The sequence below is a fragment of the Parasteatoda tepidariorum genome, chromosome 10, assembly GCF_982258835.1.
Source record: "Parasteatoda tepidariorum strain Cologne lab strain chromosome 10, Ptep-v5.0, whole genome shotgun sequence".
Taxonomy (NCBI): domain Eukaryota; kingdom Metazoa; phylum Arthropoda; class Arachnida; order Araneae; family Theridiidae; genus Parasteatoda; species Parasteatoda tepidariorum.
Window position 1 is genome coordinate 100,671,778 of NC_141764.1, and position 15,952 is coordinate 100,687,729.

General features: G+C 32.9%; 1 protein-coding gene across 2 annotated transcripts in view; it reads left to right on the top strand.

Annotated features, from left to right (window-relative positions):
• The window catches only part of LOC107438423 (uncharacterized), a 183,871-nt gene that overhangs the window by 140,177 nt on the left and 27,742 nt on the right, over positions 1-15,952 (top strand). For both annotated transcript variants that reach the window (XM_016050716.4, XM_087153503.1), the window contains exons 7-8: positions 4,177-4,552; positions 6,636-6,930. In XM_016050716.4, the coding sequence (XP_015906202.3) occupies positions 4,177-4,552; positions 6,636-6,930 (671 nt within the window). The remainder of the gene's footprint in view (positions 1-4,176; positions 4,553-6,635; positions 6,931-15,952) is intronic.

The following is a 15,952-nucleotide window of genomic DNA, read 5'->3' on the forward strand; positions in this document are numbered from 1 at the left end:
GCGGAATTCGAACCAGATTCATTGGAATGCTCTATCCACTGAGTTACCACGGCACCGATTATTATTAGTAATCGGGAGTTATTTTTAGTAATTACCAATGAGTTTGGTCTATGTAATAATTTCCAACGCTTTGTTGTTAATATTAATAATCGCCGGTTATTTTTTCTAATAGACAGATTTATCACTGTAACCATAACATATGTATCTGCTGAGGCACTGACTCAATGGTATCCTCAATAATGATATCCCACCTAGAATCTACTGACTTAATGGACTCAGAGTGGAACGCAACTCCACTAATGGAATGTAGTGGAATGAAATGCCACCATTTTTTTAAAAATGAAGACCCGTATTCTTCCCAATAATTTGCTTTTTAAAATACACTCATTAACTTAAATAAATGAAGAAAAATGACGTGAATAAAGCACAAATAAAGGTACAGAAATGGACATTCAACCAGTTTCGTTTCTATAGACAAAAACCCAAACACACAGTCGTTGCGGGTATCTTTGTTCTACCGTAAAAATAGTGTCATTTTATTATCAATCTTTTCATTGTGAAAACGAACTCTTCACAAAACTTCTGTTTTGAGAAAAGGAGACGGTGACGACATTTATTAATAATTCTAGAGCTTAAACTCCTTACAATTATGCTCTTTTTTTGCATTTTTTTAAAAAAAATACAAAAAAAGAGCATAATCAAAATTTATTTTCATACAATAACTAAAAAAGTACCCTGGCTGGAAAAAAAAAAGATTTTACGCTAATTTCAAATTCAGAAAATTAAGAGAAAAGTTTTCACAAAAACAGCACCCTTGTTATCATAAAATGAGTCTCTTTTTCACGTTTTCACAAAACAGCACATTTTCACAAAAAAAAATCTATGTTATCTTTTTTTACAGTGATAAATTGTAACGCTGCAAATGCTACTTTAAATGTGGCTGTATCACATACGTACGCTTTACACATTTAGTCGACCCTTATATATGTTTTCTTTGGTAAATGTGGCTTATGAAAGTTTTTGATATCAGTTAACTTTTATTATCATTATTAGGATGCTTATCCCCCTGTTCGCTGATGCTCACCAAACCCCGATGATTGCTTCGTAATAACTGTTGTTTCTTGGCACAAAACAGTTGAAATGATTCAACTAAAAATATATGTACTTTGCCGCAACATCCTACGTCCAAATATTTAATGTATGATACTATCAAGATCTATTAGAGGACATAAACCATTTTTTAAATCTAACTATGTATATAACATGGGAAAAATATACTTGAGGGTGCCCCTCGGCGAAATTGGCGACTTATGTTTGGCTCTTTTCCTGTTTGCGCGGAACACCGTGGTAACAGGAATGGCAACCAAAACATAATGATATTTCAATAAAACATTGGAAAATTTCAGCAAAACATCGGGCGAAACTTTCAATGAACCCAATATAAGCAAAATTAATAAAACTAAGGATTTTGAATCGAAGCAAAAATAGAAAAATAAAAAGTAGGCTCAGAAAGAAAAGGGGAAAAAATAGCTCATTTCTTCATTAAGCTTGATTCTTCTCAGATTTAGGTTCACAGAATTCTCTAATAACAGTTAGATACTCTCTAAATTTATCATGAATAGAATCTGTGTACCTCCATCGCCACATAAATTCGACGAAATACGAATCGAAAGTGGCATCTGTAATACCGGACTAGCGGTGAAATTTTTTTCTTAAATACTTTTTTATGACTGCCCACATACCTTCGATCTTATTGACCAGATTCAAAAGTAACCTCACCAGCCGGTATCCAACGTAGAGCTAACGGACCTCTGAAATTACATATACCGTTGAACATATAAAAATAGCGCTAAAATCTAAACCAATCAGAATCACGATTGGGTTTCAATATCGTCCAGTTTGGCGATCAACCGCGATCACAACTTGGCAAGAATCAAGGGGCACCCTCAAATATAATCTACCCTATAACATTTATAATTATTATATTTGCTTCGCAAACGGACGGATATATTTTAAAAACAATTTTTGCACTCATCACTTTGTGCATGAAGCTAAAAGTTAAGTTCTAAATCACTCAACGAATCTCTTTAAACGTCATTCGTATTAGTATGTAATTTGCACCAAAAAATAACAATTGTAAAATGGTTAATAAGACCAGACACCGATTTAAATAACTTTATCTTAATAATAACAATCCTCTTAAACTCTTAATTTAGAAAACAAACAAAATTAAAAACGAAATAACGGCGGTAGAGGTAAATACCCTTAAATTAGGGATACAAAAATATTTATTGGGAAAGAATACTAAATGAATTTTATGCTGATGACAGCCAAACCAATATGAGAATGAACGTAGGAAAACTAGATCCTACCATGTGATTTTTCCGGCCCATAAAAATGCACCGTCAACAATAGAAAACTGCGACACCATCATTAGATTTATTATACATAGTAAGATTTTTTAAAGATTCTTTGAAAGTGTTTTATTTTATTTTCAAACATAACTTCAATTATAAGATTTTTATACGTAACCTAAATCTCAAGCTTTCCTTTGCTATAAAAATATAAAAAGGTAACTTCTTACGTATTTTTTTCTACCTGTCACGAAAAAAAAAACTCACCATCGGTTTTTTTTTTGCTGCTCTTTTTTTTATCTATATTTTCCTCGTTGTTTTTGTATTCCCTGCTCTCACGAGAAAAGTCCTTATAACAACTTTCGAAGATTAAGTTCAATAAATCGATAATCCAATATGCCAGTTATGGAACATGTTTTTTTTTCCCTCACCGGGAAAAACAGGAGCAAATCTTTTTTACCCTTAATTGATTTAGCTTTCATTCCAATCCTTTATTTCGAGTGCTTTCCAACTCGTAATAATAACATGGTTGCTTTAATGATTCTTTGTCCGCAAAATAATTATCGGAGGAAGAGTTAATAAAGAGTTTTTGATGGAGGAAGAACTTTTTAAAAAAAGTTGAGTTAAGCTTAATGGAAGAAGTCTTAAAGTAAAAATTTTTGAGAAAAAACTGAGATTTGTCAAGAAAAATTCTTATTTTAATCCTGTTTAACTATAGAACATTTGTTTCTTCTGCCAAGTAATTAAGTTTTGCAGATCTAAGTGGATGAAAGTACTAAGCGATGTAAAACTTGCACCACAAATCCAAAAAACAAGAAGTGTTGAAAATTGGTATCAGAAATTTTGAGTCATACTTTTATTTTCTCAAAAGAAAAACACAATCACAATGATAACTTACCGATTGTTAATATTTTTGTCTTGAATTGCGTTTGCGTGGTTCGTATAATACGAGTTCATGAAGATAACGTTGATCGGATTTTAGATAAATGACAACAAAAATAATCAATTGCGGATTAATAATTAATATGTTTATTATGCATTGGTCTATCTCGGTAGACGCAATGAAACCGACTAAGAAGTAACTTTCTGTTCTAATTAATGTAGGTGGCGCTACTAGTACAACATGCATACCGGCTTCAAGCAACACCTCCTAGAAGTAGAAAGGCCTCAGTACGGATCAATTAAGTAGTCCGATGTGACGAAGTTAACTGCGCAGTAGACGAAAAATAAGAAAGATGTCATTACGTTAGGGGTACTAAGCTGCGCATTGGTTGAAAATACAAAATATGTCATTACGTTTGGACTACTAAGGGATATTTATGGTAACCCGTGCTGAGGCCTCTTCTTTCTAGGAGGTGTTGCTTCAAGACTGACAAAAGTAAAGCGCTCAAATTGTTAACGAGCCGTCGCCAATCAGGCAGCCATCTTAGTGACTTTGGCAAAATTTTTGGAGATAAAAGCCTTGTCTGCCTTCCCGAAGTGTCGAGACTCGATGCATTAGGAAGTGAGATATCGGAAAACTCACTAGAAGTTTGGCAATTTTTTTTTCTAACAAAAATGGTACGTGGTAGACCAATTTGGTTTTAATATATAAATCGAGCATCTTTCGTTTTACAGAATCACATAGTTTATCATATCACTTGGTTGCATAGTTAGAAACCCATAGAATTCATCAAAAGGACAGAAAAATTTTCAAATTTGTTACCTTCGTTTGGATTTTTTTAATTCTCTTTTTTCAGAAATTCAAAACAAAAAAGGATTACAAAATATTAAAAAATCTATCACTTCTTATGTACCGATATTATTTTTCTTCTTTTAACAGGACACGAAGAAACCTTCAAATTAGTTCTCCAAGCTCTTAAAGAATCACCCAGTTCGGTTTCTCGTCTTCAGTGGCTGTTTTCGTGGATGCCGCCATTTTCTGATCTTCAAGAATTGGGTCAAAATATCAACAAAAATCAGATTTACTCTCTGTCACCCTTCCCGAGCCAAATCTCTACTTTCGAAGACTATTGGCGCAGATTGGCTGACACGACGACACTTTACGATGAAAACGATCGCTTCTATATGGAACATGTTATGCAGAAGAAGAACTGCAGGATTGTAGGTTTTAGAAGTTCTGCTTTTAACAAAATGGTGGTGTGTGAAAATTTAGTGTTGAAAGATACTTCTACCGACATCCTTATGAGAACTGCAAGGTTTGTTCATTTTCTCTAACCTCACCAAATACCAATTCAACAACTTTTAACTGTCTGTAATTTTTGTGCTATGCTAACATGGACTGCTGTTACTTCTTGGTTACTTTTCCGTAACTTCTAACGTTGTATAAATGGGTATCTTTTATATGCTCATTTTCTGTAACTTTTAACGTCATTTTGATAACGATGTCACATTTGATCATTTTTTGTAACTTCTAAGGTCGTGTTAACAGGGATGCTATCTTTGTCCATGTTCTGGATCTGGGTTATAATGGAGATTTTATCTTTGTCCATTTATTTATATCTTTGCTAGTGTTTATAACTCTCAGAGATGAATTATTATTAATAAAAAAACTGGTGATTTTGAAAATTTACCATGGCTGTTTGCGGTAGCCTAATGGAAGTCGAAAATATTTTTTTAAAATTTTTGTAGCCTTTTGTTTAAATTTACTACGTCTATTAGCCATTTTTTTTAATTTGAACTTTTTGTGATGCTATCAGGTGGGAAAGATGCGCAATCGTGTATATCTAAATGAAAAATACAAAAACTTTGTTTTTCCTAGATGTGTATTAAAGGGGATTTTTCGTCACCTCAAGCGGCGATTTGCGAAACATGTTTACAGCTTTTCAGGGCCCCCAGGTAAAAGAACATTCCTCTAGATCAGTGATTCTCAACATTTTTTTTTTGTTGCGGCACACTTTTAACGATTTCGAAGTTTGACGGCACACAATGAAAAAAATTAGATTTAAAGTAATTTAATTACCTATTTTATACTGTGTTAAATAGTTTGTGATAATAATTTTGAATGTGAAATAAAATAATGTGAAATAAAATAATGTGTACTACAAAAGCAAATTTATTAAGGGATTAATTATTTCTTTCAACCAATTTTTTATTAGTTAGTAACAGTTATTTATTTTTTGCTAGTTATTAATTGTTAGCTTGCTTTCTATAGTAATTAACTGCTAGTTTTTCTTGCATTAACTGTTATTTTTTTGTGATTTCTTGTTAACTAGTTCTTTTGCTAATTATTAATTGTTAGCTTAATTTTTGTAAGTTATCCTTTGTTAATTTGTTTATTAATTGCATAACTTACTTTTATTAATTGCATATTATTAATTGCTGTTTATTAATTGCATAGCTCTTATAACATTTTTTAAAATTGTGTGTCATATATAATTTAAACACTTCCATCTTATTTTATTATTGTCAGAGACAAGACAATCGCAGACAAAGATGTTCACGTGGTTAAATTTTGGAAAAAATACAAAATATATATATTTATATATATATATAAATTTTTCTTTAATTTAAACTTTACTCATAATAAAAAAAAGCATTATAATTTTTATTGTCATTTCTAATATTTGGCGGCACATTTTAAGAATTTGGCGGCACACAAAAGTGCCGCGGCACAGTGGTCGAGAATCACTGCTCTAGATTGTCCCGGCCCATCGGGCACGGAAAACACCGACCGTCAGCCCGAAGCTCTGAGTGAGGTCTCGTGCTCCTAGTGCCTAGTCCTACGATCGTCCCGGCCTACTAAATCCGTTTCATTAGGCGTGCTGCAAGGGAATGGGGAACTTTATAGCTAGTTTAGATTTTAGTCAATTTTCTTGTTATTTATAATTAGGTGAAAAATTTAAATACCTCCACAATGTTCGGTTCTTCATTACTGAAGCAGAGGGAGGGAGGGGGCAAAAAAGTTTGTGCCCCTCGTCCCAATTAGGCTAAGTCGGGCCCTGGACACCTTCATAGCGGTGTATCTACTCTTTCGTGTGACCACGCCACTCCAACTCATATTAGGAGATTTAGTGAATTCATCACTAAATTAAAACATAAAAAAGGAATGAAAAACGCTGTTGTTATCTAAAGGAATGTTGATACAATCAACAGCACGCACGTCCTCAGTTGGACAACCTTTTGTCGACCAATATTCCCCTATCATCCACTGTAGAAGATTCGCCCACCTTCTCTGATCCCATCAACTTGATTCTTGGAGAATTTGGAGGTGTTCATTAAGAAATTAAAAGTGTATGAGTGTTGCGGATTTATTTTACTAGTCAAATGACTTTTTTACAGGTTTCTTCCAACTCTTCATGCGGTTTTAACTTTTGCCCACGCCTATCGTAAGGCTTGGAGTGAGAGATGTCACAACATACCCGGGATGTGCGATGCCCTGATGCGTATGTCCAGGAGAGAATTCGTCGAGACTTACCTGGAGCCACTGGAGTTTGAACACAGTCCGGAGAACAGAAGTCCATCGGACGTCCAGGGACAGAAAACGCACCTGGGTGCAACAGGTGAAATGGAAGGAATGCAGCTCGCTTTGAATGTCTACTCGTTTTCGGACAACGATGGTGTACAGCTCAAGCAGGTAAATTCCAAAATGTATTGAGGATAGTTAAACGTTGGTCTAAAGTTATAATTGAGCCTATAATAACAATATTTTTAATAATTTTTTGTTTAATTTATGTTTAAGTTCAGTTTAAGACCAAGTTTGGTTAATTTTGATAGTTTGTTAGGCCATTAGAGTGATTTTTATGCATCAAGGCTGCAATTTTTGCATATCTTTGCCAAATTCAAAAACGTTTTATGAATCGTTGTTTCTTTTTATTCAAAACTTTAACTTTCCTTCCAATCTATTGCACAGATATTCAAAACTTTCTTTTTATCCATGTTTCTTAGCAATATAGTAAAACTTGTCGAACTGACCACCCTGTGTAAGTTGACCATTGTTATCAGTAACCTCATTTCTCTAATGTAGAAAGTCGCCAAAATCGTTGTAACCTGGCTGCTTGTACAACTTGCATTTTGACATCCAAAATTAGTCAAATTTGTTCAGAGGGTTCTTTGAATGCTACAATAAACCCGTCGCAAGTTGACTTTAAATTATTTTTTAAGTCTGTTGAACTACTAATGAATGAAATTTCATAGGTCATTAGAATGAAATTTCATAATAGTATTAAGCCTAACATTTATTGAGTTGGTCATACTAGAAACTATTTAATGTAAGGGGAAAAAAATGTATATCCATCAGTAATTAATCTGTGGACCGTTAAAGCAATGCACCACAAGAGGACAATTTGTACACGTTTCAATGCAATTTTTTTTTTCTTTTGCTTTAGTCCAAATGCCTGCTGTTTTAATTAACAACCTCATTTTGATAGTTAATTTCTTTAATCTAATTTTAATTTCAATTTAATTTTTCCAACATTTTTAACATAAATTTCAATTATTTTAATTGTTAAATTTAAAAGAGTTCTAGAAAAATTAAGATATTTTTTTGTTTATTTTTGAAAATCATTTTAGTATTTGCTCAGATGAAAAAAGCATTCTCTAAATTAACCATTTGAGCAAAGGAAATGCTAATAAGAAAAAATATCTACGAATGAATGCTGAGTAAAAACGATGACAAAAATTTTGAAAATTGCTTTTCATTTCCTTATTAATACCTTATAAAACTTGATTATTGTAATTAAATTCGTTATAAAATGTGCTTTACAAATTACTTTAAGATCTAAATGAAAAACAGTTAAAAATCTAAAAAAAACGGATATTTTTTTTATAAAAATTCGCCTGCTTCAAAAATAATTTTTTCTTAATAACCTCCTTATGTATTAAATACCTATCTATATAATAATATGTATTTTCGTAGGAATAAAATAACTTCGAAAAGCATTTAGCTTTTTTTGTTCTCCAGAATTTCGGGACACTCTTGAAAATGATTACTGTTTACCCTACCCTATCCATCATCTATTAAATTCTCATTCAATCATTCTACGTTGTCATTTGCACTTCCAATCTTTCCTCCACACAGTAATGAATTAAATTTATTTCTACAAAAACATTTATTTTCAATTTTGCGAACTTCACTTTTCTTTCAACCTTGGCTCGAAAACTCATTTTCTTCATCGAAGAAGAAGAAAAAATTATCGTCTGAAAACAAAAGCGATAAGCTGACTTTTTCCGCTATTTAAATGCCTGTCAGTTAATCCATTCAAAGACTTGATTTATTGTGATAGTAACTTACTCGAACCCTAGAAGCGGATATTTGAAAACGATATATCTCATTGGATTTTTGAGTAAATTACTGACTTCGAATACAATCGATTGGCTACAAACGAATAATTTTCCTACGTTAATTTAATAATATGCAAGTCGTAAAAAGGATTTAAAAAAAGTTTAGATGTATAAATGTACTCATTTCTGTCGTGAGTATATAATCATTATCCATGCCAATAGTGTAATAATATGTAACGACTTTTAAACTGTCACACAAAAGACGATTCATCTGCATCTTAAATTAATTTATTTAAAGCTATGGATGCACAATACAGACATAAATGACGACACATGACAGATAAAATTTAACCAAGACATTTATCGAAATACCGCCATCATCATTTTTATAATCTCGACTCTCCTCTCTTTTTGGAAACAAACAGAAACCTAAAAAGAAAATTAGTGTGCCATCTAGTGGCCAGTTTCTTACAAATAATTGGAATACAAGTGTAACTGAACGATTGATTTGCAACTAACGAATAATTTTCTTTTGTAAATCTAAAAGTCTGCAGATCGTAAAAAATGATTTTAAATCATTTTAGCTGTGTACAGTGCTTTGCCAAATTATTGGACACACTATAAGATTCTATGTGCGGTCAATCTATGTAAAATCTTAATTATCAGGTGATACTATACAGCTTTATAGTTTTTATGTGACTGAAACCGGTTTGTACTTGTTAGTGTATCTATTGATTAAATTAGACGATATATTATATAAATATGGAATATATAATATATCAAGCATTATATTAGTATATTGTAATAATTAAATGAAATTATAAGTCGTACTGAAGTTTTTTAATAATGACATGATTTGCACGAAGTTATCGGCAATACTTTTATATTTAAACATACATGTAATGGGTTTTTTATATGCTTCCTATTTGTATTTATTTTTAACGTATTGCATTATAATGTTAACCCATTGATATCGGAGGGTAAACAAATGCTAACCAATTACATCCGAGTAAGCTGTATAGTATCACCTGATAATTATAATTTTACATAGAATCTTATAGTACGTCTAATAATACGGCCAGTGACTTTTTTTTTTCTTTTCTTCCAGACGTGGACACGCACCTAGGTTTGCAAAACCCTTAACCTTACAGTCCAAGTCTGGCCGACAGTCTAGCTCGCACAATACACAGCACATAAGCAAACAATTACAAAATTCATAACTGCACCACAATTACAAAGCACAATTGCGCAATACAGATGACAATATCACAATAGTCAATTTTTAAAAAAAAAAATGAAACAACAAATGAAGCAAGAAGAACAATAAATGAAGCGAATTTTGTTATATACGTAATAATTGAAAAAGAGAAACAAAAAGAATAAAAGTGTAAACGAGGACGAAATGTATAATGAAGGACAAAATCAAAAACTGTTAAACTCTTTCAAGATTACTTAAAAAGTCAAGTTTAGTTAAAATTTTAATAAGGAGTCGTTTTCTGCTAGAATATTCATTACGTTATTTAATTTAGAGTTTAATGCTTTATTTGTAAGAAAGTTTTTTTGCCAAATATATAAATTATTAATGTTCGGAAGGCGTGTATGCCATGATATTGTGTAAAGACAAGTTGATAAGTAATGCTCTGGTGTACCTGGTTGACCACAGGTACAAAGGTTTGTATCCGAGATATTAAGGTAATGAAAGAAAGAAGGAAAAGGTCCGTGACCTGTTGGGCAGGGCTAAAGAGAATAGAAGGGCTGGTTCACTCCTTTGAAGTATCTCTTGCCGCGCCGATTCTCCGACGTCACTCTAGTGACGTCACTTTGGCGCAAAGCTCGCACTTTTACTTCAAGAACGGAGCGTTTGGCCTTACTAGCTCAAACTAATATTGGATCATTTCGTTTTGCGAGATATTCTAAGACATTTGTTATGTTCTATAATGAGTTTCCTCAGTTTTTGCAGTGAATTTACAAGAATTTAAAACTATTATCGAAATGCCAGTTTGCGCGATTGCAACCTGTAAAAATTCTGATATAAAAACAAAAGGAAAAAGTATAATTTTTCACGTGTTCCCTAAAGTAAATGAACAACAATGTAAAGAATGGATTCCGAAATGACACAGTTAATATAAAACAGCAATACGTTTATTCTGTCGTAAAGAACTTTTATAAAAATTCATTATCTAAATAGAAACCGCCTCGTTACTTCATAAAGAAAGGCAGGTGAAAAGAATTAAAAAATAGATAAAGTCAAAGAAAATTAAAATGTAAGTAAAAAGTATAAATAAAATATATAGTATATAGTTGAAATTCTCCTAATTTCATAACATATTTTTTAGTGTAGTTATTCTAAATATTTATGATTTTTTTTAAAAATTATATTCTCTTCAATTTAAATATCTATAAATTATATCATCGTAAATTTAAATGTCTCTAAACAATTGTAAAATTTCTAATGTCATTATGAACCTAAATTATTATTTTGTTTCAGTAATTAGCGTTTAAGGTTGATGTTTTCTAATGATTAAGTATGAACAAATTGCTATTAACGGCATATTTTAAAATCAGGGATTCTAAATTTAACTTAACTTATCTTTATAGAAGAATATGTAGATAAAAAAAGTGTCGATATATGCCTTCATTTTTCTTAATAGTTAAAGTTAAAACTGAACTTTTTAAAATAAAGTATTTATCGTGTCATTTTCACCAGCTAGCAAAACATTTTTATAAGTTTAAAATGGTATTTTTTTAATATAATAACCAAAAAAGTTTTTTTTGAACTATGTTTATGAACGGAAATAATGTGTTAATTACGTAAAGTTCGAAGGCTAATAACCAGAAAAAGTCTAACTTATTTTTACAAAGAGAAAGATGCAAAGTTATCATATCTTTGCTTGCGATCTCCGAGATCTGTGGACACAGTGACGTCATGAGGAGGGAAATCGTAGCTTCAGCTCTAAGAGCGGAGTGAACTAGCCCTTGTATTCTCTTTAGCCCTGCCTGTTGGGTGCCAGATAACTTGTTTAATAGGAATTGATTTGAAGAAGTTGACATTATTGATGATGTTAAACAGACTCTATCAGAATTATTCCATTGGTTTTGCCAATTGGTTTTAAGAGATTGTTTTAGGTGTGAAACAGAAAGAGGAAAGAGTATGGCCAGGGATTGTAAGTGTACTCATTTCAGTCACGAGCATTTAATTTTAATTCATGCCAATAGCGTAATATTAATTGTAACTAGCAACTTCACCCGGCCCTGTTCTGGTACAAGTGAAATTTCATTTTAAGTGATCTGCCCGTCAATATGCTACCCTAAAGTGATTCAACCCATTATCTAGCTCATGTGAAGATTAACTAGGTTGATCCATTCAAGTGCCAAAAATTTTTTTCTTTTCTGAAGTTGTTTACGTAATCCGAAAACTACCTAGATAATCTGCACTTCATCTACTAGGCACTCGTTTAAGTGAAAATAAGATCTTTTCTGGAACAACAGCTGCGTTTCTGTAATCTTAAGTTGTTGTTGTAGTTAATTTACGTCGCACTAGAGCAGCACAATTGGCTATTGGCCTGGGAAGCATCCCGGAGGATGATCCGAAGACATGCCATCACAATTTTGATCCTCTGCGGAGGGGATGGCACCCCCGCTTCGGTAGCCCGACGATCTGCGTGCGAAGTCGAGCACTTCACAGTAGCACAGTTTAACGAGGACCCATACCGCACACCCTCGGTCCCTACGCAGACTGATCCAAGTGGTCACCCACCCGCACACTGACCGCAGCCAGTGATGCTTGACTTCGGTGATCTGCTGGGAACCGTGTCTTAACGATCAGTCCACTGCGGGACTCTGTAATCTTAAACTAATGCCATGTCATTTCTTTCTTTTTCAATATCTAAAGAATCAAGTGAATAAATACAATCAAGCAAACAGGAAATTCGATCTTCGAATCAGAGAAACAATGTTTTGAACTTTTATGATAGGGAGACCGTAACCGATCTATTTTGTCGCAAAAATGGTTGCCAAGTGGGCAAAAATGTCTTCCAAACCGTGTCTGATATTAGTAATACATGAGGCGTTATTTTCCCTTTAAATGACGTTAGAATTGCGCGAATTTCTTGCAAATTTTCTAACGAAATTGTATATTTAGAGTCCGTTTGAAATATTTAGCCTCAAAACAAAAGAATATTCACAAAATTATACGCATATTTACAAATTCATAACACTATTATACGAGGTATTATGTACTTTTTAAGTAAGGACTCTGTCTGCTGCATGCATTCACTGGCAGATTTTTGAAGTTACAATTTGTGAAGTAACAAAATTCCCTGCCATGTTGAAAGGGAATTTCGTTAGCCTAAGACTCTTTCCGCAGTTCAGATCCCAGATTTATTGGATTATTTGGGTTGGGAAGTTTTGGACCACCCTCCTTACAGCCCTTGCTCTGAGTGATTTTCATCTTTCTCGATATTTCAAACATCATTTTTGCAGCAATCACTACGTTGAGCAGTATCACTCGAACTTATTGTCTGATGGAGTTTTGATCTAAACAGGGCCGACCGCCATTATATGGAAACGTATGTACAGTGGCCAAAATTAAAAAGTGCACACCACAAATAACTTTTGGTCTAATGATCGGATTTTCAACTACGAAGGCTCAATTTTTATGGCTCAAAGCCTTAAATAAATCTAAAAGACTTCAATTTTTGAATTTTGTAGTTCAAAATTATATTCTTTAAAGTGACGTAACAATTTGTATACCTTACAATTCAAAATGTTTTAGATCATTATAAAATACTTCAAGTAATTATTTCTTTCTTAGAATTATCTTTGAATAGACAAATATGGTTGGTTGGTTCTAATGCCACTTGCCACACGGGCAAGCTTGTTTGGTGAAACCGAGTAAATTTAAGGCAGAGTGTGCGTTTCCTGTTTTTCAGCGGCTCCATCCATGGCCAAGAATACGACTTCTGCAGCACCAAACGTCACACCCGTTTTATAGGGCAGTCCCATCCATTCATTCATCCACAGATCCCTGAATCAGAGAACGATCGATCTCCAATCCAGTACCCCCAGAGGTTTTGATTTGTTATAGGAACATGGAGGACTTTTGCGACTCGACAGATTTAACGTGCATCAGTCACTTTATTACACGGTCTTCGGCCGGCGGGGTTCGAACCCATGAACTCTCGAACATGGGCCCAGCGCCCTACCGACCAGGCTATCCCGGCCCATAGACAAATATTATAACTGCATGCAAAAACTTTTTGATTCGCTTATAAATTTTCCCAGATTTAGCGAAATATACAAATACTAGTGAAATTAACCTAACCAACTGCTCTCCCGCTTAAACTATTGGGACATTATTTTCTGGATTATGGATTGATTTTGCGAGTCCAACATCCAATGAGAATTGTGGTCTAATGAGCGAGTCCTAATGAGAATTGTGGACTTATGCATAAAAAATATTTGTATACGTTTTGTTTTATTTATATACATTGCAACTATCTCTCTATATTAAAGGAGTTTTCGGGTAAACCTTGCATTTGGTTTTGCTTAGAACCTTGAAATTACATAAGGGTAGGAAATCGAATGAAATTAAAAAATTAATTCAGTATACTCTAGATATCTCAAATACCTTGTTATGTGAAAAAAAAGTACTTAACCTTTTATTTATCCACCTAATATTAATTTGAATTCCTATGGCGAAAATTTTTGTCAAAACCTTGTTACTTTTCGAAATAAAAAATGAATTTTTTGGGGGAAAATCACCATGTACCACACACTCAACATTACTGCGTCTCAAAAAAAAATACTGCCCATTTGTTAAGAGGCCTCATAAGTTGTTCACCGCAAACTTATTTCTGTGAGAATATTTGACCTCTGTTAGGCAATCGATAGTGGGAAATAAAAATGTGAATTCATAATCCTTATCACATGACTTAGCTTCCAGCTCTCAATGAACGTGTACTTGATTTTCATTGGCTGTATATCTATTTAACGCGGATAAAATTCTGGTTGTCTTACCGTATTAAATTAAAACAATCAATGAATGGGTTTTTTTCTCTGTTGAATACCATATTCATTATGGTTAGTTGGCAATTATGGTTGAATAGGATAAAATAACAATTAAAGCACTTGTTTTTTAACCATTTTCCCCAGAAATTTCGAATCGCGTATGATAAGCCACTATTTTATTTTATTACTTTCGGTAACATGACATCGTCAAGTTATACCGTTTCTGGGTAAGTTATACCGATTAACGTGGTAAATTAGTTATGCAGGATGTTCCGTGAGGACAACCCTTCATATATTTTTTTAGAATCCTTCTGAAAAATAAAGTTAAATTAAAGGCACACAAGCGGACGTGAATTAATATTTAAACGATAAAAAAAAGTGCTGCCAAAATGTAACGATCTTTACTAAGGAAGATATGACTGAAAGCATCAAAACCTGTTTTCTTGTCGAGAGCGAAGTCGAAAGGCGATAATGGAAATACCAGCATCAAAATTGACATAAAGCACAGAACTCTAGTTGAAATTTGCTCTAGGTTTAAATAGTCGAAATTTCATTTGACCGCGTTTTGGCCATAAAAGAAGGTACTGTACATTCTGATTGTAGTGATAGGAATTAAAGATAACTTGTATTATCATTCAGCAAAGAACTCTGTTTCGAGCATTCTAACGAAACAACAAGTAGTCACAATTTGTATTGACGATTAAATAAGTTTTGCGGCGGAGGGAAAATAAATTCTACTTGCAGCGATCGAAAAACGATTTGAACTTGCATTGTCATCAGGTACGAATGTCTTGCAGCGATGCGAGTGCTCTAGCTAGTCTGAAAGTTGTCCAAATTTTGATTGTAACATTTAGATTTCAAAAGCACAAAATCGAGTCAATAAAAGTGTAGTAGTGTTTAAGTAAAAAAGAATGATTTGTTCTAAGAATTGGTTTAATAATTGCACTGTTTGCGTACTTATTACTACGCATCTTGACAGAAATTTTCATCTTCAGAATATTTTTTTTTACAAATCTCGTGTTTAATAAGTTTACGAGGTCTCAAAAGTATTTATATATTAGCATAAAATAAATAACAGTTTTTAATGAAATGGCCGAACTGAAAACTACTTTCTTATTCCTTCCTCTTTAATACGAATGTCAAACAAGGATTTCTCTTTTCATTAAATCAATTGTTAATATCTTTCTGGTTCATAAATATTTATTTTCGAATTCATCTTACGTAGAAAATGTAAATTTTGTTTGAATAAACACATGGCAGTGAAAAAAAAATTATCTTGTTGAAACTAAACTGAAAAAAAAAGAGTGTTTAGAAAAATAAAAGACAGAGTAGAAAGTCTTTTTACTTTGACGGGATTAAAATTTTTA